Below are 11,316 nucleotides of genomic sequence, written 5' to 3'. Positions count from 1 at the left end.
ATACAATAATCATTCATTTTAATAGACCTATGCCTAACCCAGTGGTGTGGTTGTTGCTCAACCCAAATGTATATCAGCTAAATGACGACGCCCTGTAAAACGTCTTGTCTTGACCAGACAACCAAGTGACTGATATTGTTTGTAACGATCCATACCGTCTGGGTACATGTAATCATCCAAGTCACCAAGCCTAACCGCCCGGTCCATTTGCTTGCCTCTTACGACTAGCAACTTGCTTGGAACACATTCTAACATTCACACGAGAGCAACCCATTTGGAGGAGATGGGATGGCACTGCAAACACATTCTTATGCAAGATTCTTCTTTCTGGCAAGGTGTTATTTGGCTTCCTTGGAAGCTTTTAGAACAAATATTTTGGAAAATGTTTGCTTTTAGTGTTTTAATTTTCTATTTACATGAAAATAAAACAATAAACACAAATGTCTGTTTCTTTTTGTTTTTGGTGGTGGTTTCTATGTATTGGCCAGATTTTCGGTACGTGTGCCGGTGTTTCAAGGTATTTTTACAACTAACAATGTTTAATGTTAGGTTCAACCGGTGTCAAAGGGATATAAAATGTAACCCTGTTCTCTGTTAGGGTTTATTAAATGACCACTGCCTGGGTATCTAAACGTTCATTTGTTCATTATATAGTTTGTAGCAGTTCCTAATTAACAAAGAAGCGAACGCCGGAAGTGAATACTTTAATCAGGTTTTTTTACCCACAACCACCCCTTCCATCCCCGCCGTAACTCATTCACAGAGAATATTATGCCAGAACTAATACAAATACCTATTAACTAATATACAGTTACTATTACTTAATATATACATTATATACACAAGAGGCCCGTGAAGACCCGGGATGGAATAGGTCTTCAGCAACACATGCATGCCATAAAAGGTGACTTTGCTTGTCGTAAGAGGCGACTAACGGGATCGGGTGGTCAGGCTCGCTGACTTGGTTGATGCATGTCATCGATCCCAATTGCGTTGATCGATGCACATGTTGTCAGTCACTGGATTGTCTGGTCCAGACTCGATTATTTACAGACCGTCGTCCTATAGCTGGAATAGTGGTGAGTGCGGCGTTAAACAACAAACAAACAAATATACACAAGGTAGTACACATATCACGCTAACTGATATATCATCATCTATCTGTACTGATGCTGTATTGATATCCAGTAGAACGTACATAAAGGATTACAAACGTTTAAGAAGGTTTATTGTCAGTCATCCAAATCATTGCAGTATGAGTTAATGCAACAAAGGTAAGTTAGAAGTGATTAGTTTTATTGTATTCTTACACAACAATGATTTTTATACATTTATTTGCAGGATCCCTGGAAGAGATTATGGCAAAATGTACATGGAAATGCGATCTTAATAATGGACGATATAGTTATCTCAACAACGTTTTACGAATCCATTAAAGACGATGGGATGGAGAAATACATTCAGCCAGCTCTCATTGGAAGGATATCAGCTTGAAAAATGACGACGAAATTCAATGCCGTTATCAACACGAACTCTGTTGCATTTCGCACAATGGCCACTGACTCTTCAGTCACGGTCAATCTGTTGCCAGCATTAGGATACCACCTTATCGGGGCACTTTTTGTAATAACAATAATCATTTCGGTTTTGGCGAACGGATGTGGTTTGTTGGTGTTCATGAAAAACAAGACTCTGCGCTCACCGACAAATTTGTTCATCATAGCATTATGTGTTTGCGACATGTTGATGTGTTCGTGTTCAGCTGTGGCGTGTGCAGCCAGCTTTAGCCATGGGTGGGTGTTTGGTGATGTGGTCTGTGTTCTAGAAGGATTCATGGTGTACTTCCTAGGCCTTACCTCCATGTACCTTCTGGCCGCCATATCAGTCGACAGATACATTGTGATTTCGAAGCCTCTCATGTCCTATAAGATTACCCATCGTGTCGCAGCTACCGCTATCTCCGTGTGCTGGGGGTTGGGCTTCTTCTGGGCAGCTCTTCCTCTGGTAGGGTGGAGTCATTATAGCTTGGAAGGGGTCGGGATTTCATGTAGTATTGCATGGCAGAGTAAAGACCCCGTCAGCACCAGCTATATCATCATCATCTTTGTTTTGTGCTTCATCTTCCCACTTTGTATCATGGCCTTCTCCTACACAAACGTGTACCTCACGGTGAGTTGAAAATGCATACATAAACATGCGAACAATTCTTGTTCCTTCTCTTATCCGACGCTGTGAATTTGATGTTTGTAGTATCAATGGTACAGACATCTAGTGGAGATATACTATGGCATGTACAATAGTTCCAGCGTACGTGTTGCGATTAAGGCAGATACCCAAATGGGGATGATATCCTATAAGACACATACATATGACAGCCTCATGCTTACTCCGTTCATGATGAGACTACGAGGCATTCGCCCCTTTTTTTAAATTACTTGTTGTAAAAAGGGATATCGTAGGAATATATATAACGCCTCCGTGATCTAGGGGTAGAGCGGAAGGTCCGGGGTCCGCGTAATACCAAAAGACGTTTAAAACGGTACTTGTTGTTACCCTGCCTGGCGCTCGGCATTAAGGGGCTATAAGAAGGACTGGTCGGCTCGGAGTCAGTATACTGTGTCTGAGTGGGGTATTCATGTCAAACTGCTGAATGGTATCTTGGTGGGCTAGCACTATAAAATGGGCTAGTCCGGACTTATACAAGCACAAGAAATGCTTTTGATATACACAGTCCTTCACTGCTACTCCTAACAAACACTCGATGCACACGCTATTTTTGGCGAAATTAGATATGGTTTGAGGTCCCGAAATTCGTTGTGCAGTTTGGTCCTAAGGGCGTCGCAGAAACCGGTTCGCCGTGATTTTGTTTCAAGGGTTGCCAGCACCATACCCGTTCTCGGGGGATACACCAAATGGTTAATGTCCTAGATCTGCTCCACCCACACGAAGCTGACATGCAGGGAGTATTACTTTTCAAAGCGGAAATGGTGTAGCAGGAAATGTGTGTAATGGTGTAGCAGGAAACGTGTGTGGAACGCCTATTTTTCTAAAGCCGCACTCTGCAATATTCCAGCTATATTACGACGACCTGTTAGTAATCGTGTCTGGATCAGACAACCCAGTCTTTGATATTGTGATATCGACACCGTCCGGGTTAGCATGAAGTAGCTTTTCGAAATCTGCTATGTAATGGTATGTAGCAGTCATGGTAAGTACCTACGTTCAGAGAAAATGATTGTTGAAATTATTTGAGAAGTTAGTAATTAAGGGTTACCATTCAGAATAAATCACAGCTTACAATATAACCATGTTCTTTCCTCCCTACACCGTCCCCCAGGAACACAAATCACAATCACGTGCATGAAAAGCAACACTATCAATATGATTTGCAGTACATACTAGCGTGCAAGCATGTACTGCAATTGAAGAACTCCCACCGTGCCTACCTCTGAATTCTATAGCTTGTCCTTGAGGTCACAACGAAATATTGACATTCCGGAAGTGCTTGTAAATACAGGGAAATTTGGTAACCTACGCACAATTTACTCCATAAGTTGCTGTAAGTGAGCGCATAATAGAGGAAAATCAATACAAACATTACTGGGATGATATGTATATGTGGTTATCACCAGGATAAAACAAGGTTAACGTGTACAATAGACAGAACAATGTCATCGTACATTCTCCAACCCAAAGGGACATAACTCTTCTTTTTAAATTATATAAGCGACGGTCAAACCTTCCGGTCTGGTTTCCGGTTCATTGTGCGCTGCAACAACTTGTGACATGTAGAGACGGAGCCGAGCTTAAACGTCACCATGTTGCACTTTCATTTAGAAACGGTCGTTTACTTCTGGATATCTTAACGAGAACATGTGTGACTCTTTGTAGTGATAGTTAGTTTAGCATATTGGCATTTCTCTCTTCAACTGAAACAGGAATTGACACGATGGAAAATAAGTGGATAACCCAATGAAAAAAAAATATTGTCAAGGTCAGAAAAAAGCGAGACATTATTTTAGTCTGGGGTAGCGTCGCATCGATGAAATAATACAAACTCCCTTTATTTATCAGCCTTTGTGTTATTTCCCACGACAATTCCTACACTATTACAACTTTCAAAATAATCTAACAAATAGAATTCATACTAAATGGACTTCCATGCCTTAAAATCGAACATACGCTTACATTTGCGGCACACGCAGAACTTTACCACATCTTAAACATTATTTCAAATCCGTGCCTTGACTAATAATTGATCCTGTATCATCTGATTTCAATTAGGGTTTTTAATTCAGACAATCAATCCTTTACTAAGTTGCAATATGCATGCCAGTCATTGTTTGAAATGAAAGAATTACCCATTTTATTCTATGTCTTATAGAATGTGTCCATCATTTTGTGTAATAGGTCATTACAGGTGAAGTTTCTAAAGTATCTGACAGATACCATAGAAAGTCCACTCGTTTCGTAAAAATGGTATCTAACCAGAATGAGTGTAGATTCTCTATGTATTCTAATCATGGCAGTAACTGGTAATAAACAGCTACTTTTCACCCATACAACCTTTCTCATACACCATGCACTAATTACACCTTACAAATGTCAAAATGTATTATGTATGTAGTTGATGAGATAATTTGTCAGTGGCTGTTACTTACACAATTTCTTGTCCTTTTTTTCTCTCACTTCTCTCAATTATATAACTTCTAAATAATTGCGTTGCTGTCAAACTTTTCATGTCTCAACTGACCTTCGCATTATGCATTCCACACCTCTTAGCCTCTGTATTGAAATGCAGGAATATTAATCAGCGATAAAATGAAGCGAGGTGAAAAATCAGCTGATCCCACTGTATCGCTTCGAACGGCAGGTTTACTATTACAATATAAGTAGTCATGGTTATACCGGATGACATGACAATAGATAAATCTTTGTTCAGGCGAAAAGATATACTGCCCACACACCAGTGTAAATGTCGATAAAGGTGAAGACTGAACTGGTTAACGGTCTAATGGTATGATAGCCCATTATAACTCTCTTGTACTGAGGGTCCACGATGTTAAATAACAAACCAATCACAAACCATCAGGGCCAAAACCGGCCAGCAAAAGACAATGGCTGATACAACCATGTTTTGCAATAACCCCAAAGATGACCTTGATGTTGGGACCCGTGAAGATTCCGGGATAGAATAGGTCTTCGGCAACCCCTGCTTACCGTAAAAGGTGACTATGCTTGTCGTAAAAGGCGACTAACGGGATTGGGTGGTCAGGCTCGCTGACTTGGTTGGTGCATGTCATCGATCCCAATTGCGTGGATCGATGCTCATGATATTAATCACTTGATTGTCTTGTCCAGACTCGATTATTTACAGACCACCGCCATATAGCTGGAATATTGCTGAGTGCGGCGTAAAACAACAAACCCACCAACCAACCAACCAACCAACCTTGATGTTGGAGGATTTGTAAAGATGTAAATATAAAAATCCATGTATGTGGAGGTAACCATGCCTCCGAAACTGAACATGATATAACCTTCTCCCACACGGGTGAGGTGAAATGGGGTTTAACGTCATGTTTAAGATTATTTCACATCAGCAACTCCATTTATTTTAAGTGCCAGTATCTCCTGCTTAATAGATATCCTAATTAATAATGATGAAAATACCTTCAGCATCTGACAGCGAATCTGCATCTAAAACGTTACCAGCGCTAGCTAATTAATGATCCATCAGTCACAGAAAACATCACAAGAGTTTCTATCATTGTTCGAACAGTGCATCACCATGTGTGTCTACATGGCCACCAAATGCAGGTAACTTGTCCACTAATGACTGTCTGAAAGTTGTTTCACCTGTCCTGTTAAATGGCATGGTATTGTGCTTTGACAGATGATTTTGGCCATGAGAGAGATGGCATAAATGGAAACTACGAAAGCTCCTTTCCATTGCACAAGAACTTATAAGTCTTGTCGCTCAAGGGCGCAAATTAATGCCCATACATCTTGCTTTGGGAATGACAATAGGGCATTTGACTGGTTCTGTAAAGCTACAACAGTGAATGAACTCTTCTCATTTCGACATGGGGGCACGGGTGGCCCAGTCGTCTAAGACGCCGCCATTCGCTGTGCAGAGTTGCGTCCCTTGGGCACGCCAGAAACCTATGATTGTCGGTTCGAATCCCGGTTCGCCCCATTAATGTTTCTAGGTTTGTCAGCACCATACGCGTGCTCGTGGGTTTCACCGAAGTGGTAAACGCCTTAGACCTGTATCACTTCGGGCTTTCCTCCCACATTTAGCTGACACGCCGTGATATAACTGGAATATTGTTAAAAGCGGCGTTAAACCCAACTCACTCACTCACTCACCCACTCATTTCGACATTGTGTTTCAGATTGTGTTTACATGACATAAAAACATTGTCAATTTTGCAAGTTGGTGTAAGATACTTTGGATTTGCATTTGTAACAATTAACAACCTCTTATCGCTTTAGTTTACAATTTATTATTTTTGTAAACATGGTAAAGCAGCTACTTGAATATTATTCAATATGTTGACTTCCTAAGAATTATTATATTTTATGTATTTTATATACACTTTATACAACGTCACTGTCATTGGTATGTATGTAGGGATTGATTTATTAGACGGTCACGGATAAGCTCGTTAAGTCAGTCACTGGATTGTCTTGTCCAAACTCCATAATGTACAGACCGCCGTCATATAGCTTGAATATTGCCGAGTGCTGTGTTAAACACATGCAACAGTAGCATAAACCAGAGCATAAACTGCAGATACAGTCAAAGGTCTTGTAACTCTTCCAAATGTTCATATAAGGCAGGCATGGGATGCTCAAACACAGTATCTTAAGCGACGTGATAGAGTGGCTCGATCATTTTATTACCGTCTCCGCCATGCTTGTGGTTTTGACACAGAGGTCCATCCATGGTACGACACAGAATATGTAGACGGCGTTATGGAAAATGATACATACAAAATTCTTTGGAATGGGCCCGTATACAGCCTGAGACGTATCCAGGCCAACAAACCCGATCTTGTCCTTTTTGATAAATCCATTGAAATCATAAAATTATACATTATTGAATTTTCTGTCCCTTTTGACACCAATGTGATTGACAAGATTCAGGAAAAACATGGCAAATAAGCGGACCTTGTTTTCGAAATGACACGCTTGCATCCCGAGTACCATGTTGTCGGACTCCCCGTTGTTCTAGGTACCTTAGGTTTGGTACCTCCCAATCTGTTGAATGACATTGGGAGAATACCCGGGTTTGCTACCAGGAATACAGCACTTCTGACAATCTGGGTAATGCATAGGCTGCAGTGTTGGGGAGTCTTCGCATTCTCCGAAAAGTTATCGGTGGGTTTGTCTTGGCAGCGCTTCCTGGGAGAAGTCCCATTCGCTGTCTGGGCTGCGTGTAGAGGGGGCGAGGGCCCTGAGCTGATGATGAGCCTAACCAGCCTGACTGTGCCAGGATCACCCAAACCCTGTTTCTTGTATTTCAGTCTGTAAATAATAATAATAATAATAATAATAATGACACTAAACACATTATCTGGTTATAATTAACCCAATTGCAACTCACGCCTGTCACAGATAAACTAAATATGAATTATAAAACGTAGGGCTTTGAAGTCTTTTATTTACAAAAACGTGTTTGTATCCTGCTTCATACCTTTTGCGAGATGCTTCTGTTAGGAATAGAGCGTACAATTTTATTACACCATTTTGACGGGACACCAACATACCTGTAGCTCGAGGCTATATGCCTACATTAGCCCAGATTAGAATATAGGTGCCAAGCAACCAAATGTCATAAGAGGCGACTGAATGGATCGAGTGGTCAGGTGGTTGATTGCAAGTTATCTATCCCAATTGCGTATGATACCCATCTCTTATTTGACTATTTACAGACCGCCGACATATAGATGGAATATATAAATTAGATACACTGATATTAGCATTACACGTACGCGAACATTCGATATCCTACCACAACCAATCAGTGATCAAATCCTATTACTAGGATAGTTGTGAAGCAAACATAATGCCTTGCGTATGGTGAATTATTTTTGTTGTTGTGAATCATAAAAGCTTTGCCTTTATGCAAGTGCAGTTAAAAGTGTCTCATTTGACACGCTGACCACACAATCATGTCTTCACACTCACACTAAACATATCGCGTCGTAAACCTAACATGGTTGCATTACGTTATCAGTGTGAATAGTGCTGTCAAGTGTGTGTCTCATAAAGTGGGGCGGTCGGGTAGCCTAGTGGTTAAAGCGTTCGCTGGTCACGCCGAAGACCGGGTTCGATTCCCGACATGGGTACAATGTGTGAAGCCCATTTCTGGTGTCCCCCGCCATGCTATTGCTGGAATATTGCTAAAAGTGGCGTAAAACCATACTCAGTCAGTCAGTCAGTCTCATAAAGTATGGTATGGTATTACGAAAGCAAAACCGTCATACATTGAGACTATTTTACTATTTGAAAAAAAGATCCGCTTCTTCTGATTTGTCAATCGTTCTATTACTTAATCTAATATTATATTTACCTGTGTTGTTTCCAGGTCCGCAATATTGCAAGAAGTAATGTATGGGACATGACGAGTCGGGTGGCAAGAAAGAATCTCAGACTGGAAAGAAAATTGTTTAAAACATGTTTCCTTATGGTTTGTAAGTATCAGAGTACATATTTCATATTTATGTAAATAAATGATTTTGTTGTTGTTTAGGCAAGTCAGCAATATTCCGGCTACATAACGGCTGCCTGTGATGGAGTCTGGACCAGACAATCCAGTGATTGCTATCGTCTGCGCCACGTTCAATGGCATGCAATCAATCAAATAAACGACCCTGACCATCAGATAAGGCTGGTTGTGCACACTTTTGAAATACAGTGTTATTTCAAATTTTTCACGAATTATATTGCAATATTGTGCGCACTTTATTGGGAAAGTGGCTTCCCTTAGAGATGCTGTAAACTATTGACATGAGAACAAAGTAATATAAAACGTTAATGCCTGAGAATAATGATTATCAGTCTGGGCCACTGCCCAAACAGATTCCATTGGCCGTAGAAGACAAAATAGCGGTGAACATTATATGATGACACCGTTTTAGCTACGGTGCTGTTGTTGTAAATTCATCAATTATGTAAAATGTGTTTTTCTTGTTTTTAGGCATCTTCGTGTTCTCGTGGCTACCATATGCCATCGTGTCTTTCATGTCGGCGTTTGGTAATTCTGGAGACATTACCCCTTTAATGGCGACACTTCCGGCTCTTGTTGCTAAATGCTCTGGATTATGGAACCCTGTGATTTACATAGCCACAAATGCTCAATTCAGGAATGCCTTTTATAAACTCTTTCCTTGTTCGAAGATGGATCTTGTTGACAAAGATCAAGAGGATTTAAAAAGCAATAATTCTGATGATAATATCATGACGTCTAAAAGATCAAACGAAACCAATGAAAAGAATAGCAAAGATGACCTTGGAGCGATAGTGTTCACGTCAATAATAGAGCATGCACCTGGTCACACGGTAGTGAAGGAGCTGTCGCCTCGTGTGTCGCCAGCGAATGGTAGATTTGTTCCAGAGAAAGTTGAGCTTACAGATCTAAGTATCACAAACAAGGTGGACGCGTGAGCTGAATAGGTCGGTGTCACTTATCAATCTAGGATAGTGTGATTGAAACATAATTATCATTGCACCACCATTACGTCATATTGAAGTCTTTTCTTTTTCAAAGTTGATTTACAGAATGATACTCGATGTTCAGTTTTTTTAATGTTACAAATGTTTGCATATTGAAAGAGATTAATCATATATTAGTATCGGACCCATACAATTTTTTTATACAGTCACCAAAGTAAACAAAAAACAAACAAACAAAATTATTGTATGTTGTCATGTTCTAATTCGCAGAGACAAGAAGGGCCCACGTTTACGTGATGGTATTATGTTTATTGCTGAAATATACATTCCATGTTGAAATACCATCACCGATTCTTATGTGTCTATATGTTGTATGATGCATATTAATCATATTTTCAGTGCATATCGAATTTGAGATATTGTATGATCGCTCACTGTCATTACAGAAGGAAGAATATTTGAGGTTTTAAGAGTATATCAGTATTATGTTTATCTGTCTGAAAGTCTCCAGGTAATTATGATATTGATGACAGAAATACCATCAACTTTATAGCATGGAACAGTGAAGGTTTTGTGAGAAATAAACTGTGATATCTTGTTTCGGGTCATATTTATTGCGAACACATTTCCCCAGAAGTTGCACATAAAATGTGCCACCTGAATAATCCCCATTGTTAAAACTTCCCGATGCCTGCGAAGTTTCGCAGTATCCCCGCATTCTAATTTGTCTGTGTTCCTAATGTATTCAACACTGATATGCAGAATATGACAATTTAACTACACTATAATACGCTACAGATACGCAAGACATATTACTCATCGTAACTGAAATAACATGATCTCAATTGAAACTTAAACTTCAAATCAGATGCACTTTGCACAAGTGTCAAAGCGATGCGTATGCATATGAGAGACTCAATCATGAAATGTGTATGAAACTGTGGATGAACTAAATATAACATGACATCTGTTGCTCAAAATATAAGCTCAATAATCAGATATGTACAACATAATCGGAATGTTATATGGTATGGCGACCTTGTTCAGGTAATATTTTGAATGCTGTGATTGTAGATTGATTGTAGCCTTACACGTATCTGACCTCAAACATGAATTACATTTGTGTCTGAAACACTGTCTGTTGTCCACTTCAACGTATAACATTCATTCACGAGTGATGCCTTCCGAGGTCCATACACTTCGGTCAACGATGCTAAAGTACCTGGATCCCACTTGTGTAGAAGGCTTCCTCCTCGTGGTTTAAAAAAACCGTTTACATAATGCTTGCCAGAGAGTTCTTTCGTCAAATTTGGCTAATACGGAGGATGTTAAATGAGTTGAAAAATGACAGTATTTAATTGCAACCGTGGCAACAGACAACTTTTAGTGAACTCTCCACGACGTTTAGCCTTGATATTATCATGCAGTGGCCTAAGCAGATCAGCATTATATTGGCCATTAATAGTCTGAACTTTTGGAGGTAGTCCCATATGTTATTGTGTTTGTTCGGGTGAACAATTGACTTTGCGTTTGTATGTAAACCACTAGGATTCCCATGGACGCGGAGGAGGCGTTAGATGTTTTCACTGCTTTGACTGTCGTTTTGTCTCTGGCTAGTAGTGGTTACAAAGC

General features: G+C 40.0%; 1 protein-coding gene across 1 annotated transcript; it reads left to right on the top strand.

The window, feature by feature from the left end:
- The first annotated feature begins 1,497 nt into the window (after positions 1-1,497).
- Positions 1,498-9,704, top strand: LOC139468965 (parapinopsin-like). Its single transcript, XM_071251108.1, has 3 exons — positions 1,498-2,169; positions 8,597-8,702; positions 9,209-9,704. Exons 1-3 carry the CDS (start codon positions 1,498-1,500, stop codon positions 9,673-9,675), a joined length of 1,245 nt encoding a protein of 414 aa, XP_071107209.1. The 3' UTR covers positions 9,676-9,704.
- The last annotated feature ends 1,612 nt before the right edge of the window (positions 9,705-11,316 follow it).

Source organism: Haliotis cracherodii, unplaced genomic scaffold (genome assembly GCF_022045235.1).
Source record: "Haliotis cracherodii isolate W230 unplaced genomic scaffold, xgHalCrac1.p SCAF_2, whole genome shotgun sequence".
In the NCBI taxonomy this organism is placed as follows: domain Eukaryota; kingdom Metazoa; phylum Mollusca; class Gastropoda; order Lepetellida; family Haliotidae; genus Haliotis; species Haliotis cracherodii.
Note: the sequence above shows the minus strand (reverse complement) of the source record. Positions and strands in the feature narration are given on the sequence as shown.

Bases quoted from the DNA above. Each gene is read 5' to 3' on its own strand.
- LOC139468965 (XM_071251108.1), top strand. From the start codon at position 1,498: ATGACGACGAAATTCAATGCCGTTATCAACACGAACTCTGTTGCATTT. The intron at 2,170-8,596 runs GTGAGTTGAAAA...TGTTGTTTCCAG, and splicing joins ACACAAACGTGTACCTCACG to GTCCGCAATATTGCAAGAAG. The intron at 8,703-9,208 runs GTAAGTATCAGA...TCTTGTTTTTAG, and splicing joins AACATGTTTCCTTATGGTTT to GCATCTTCGTGTTCTCGTGG.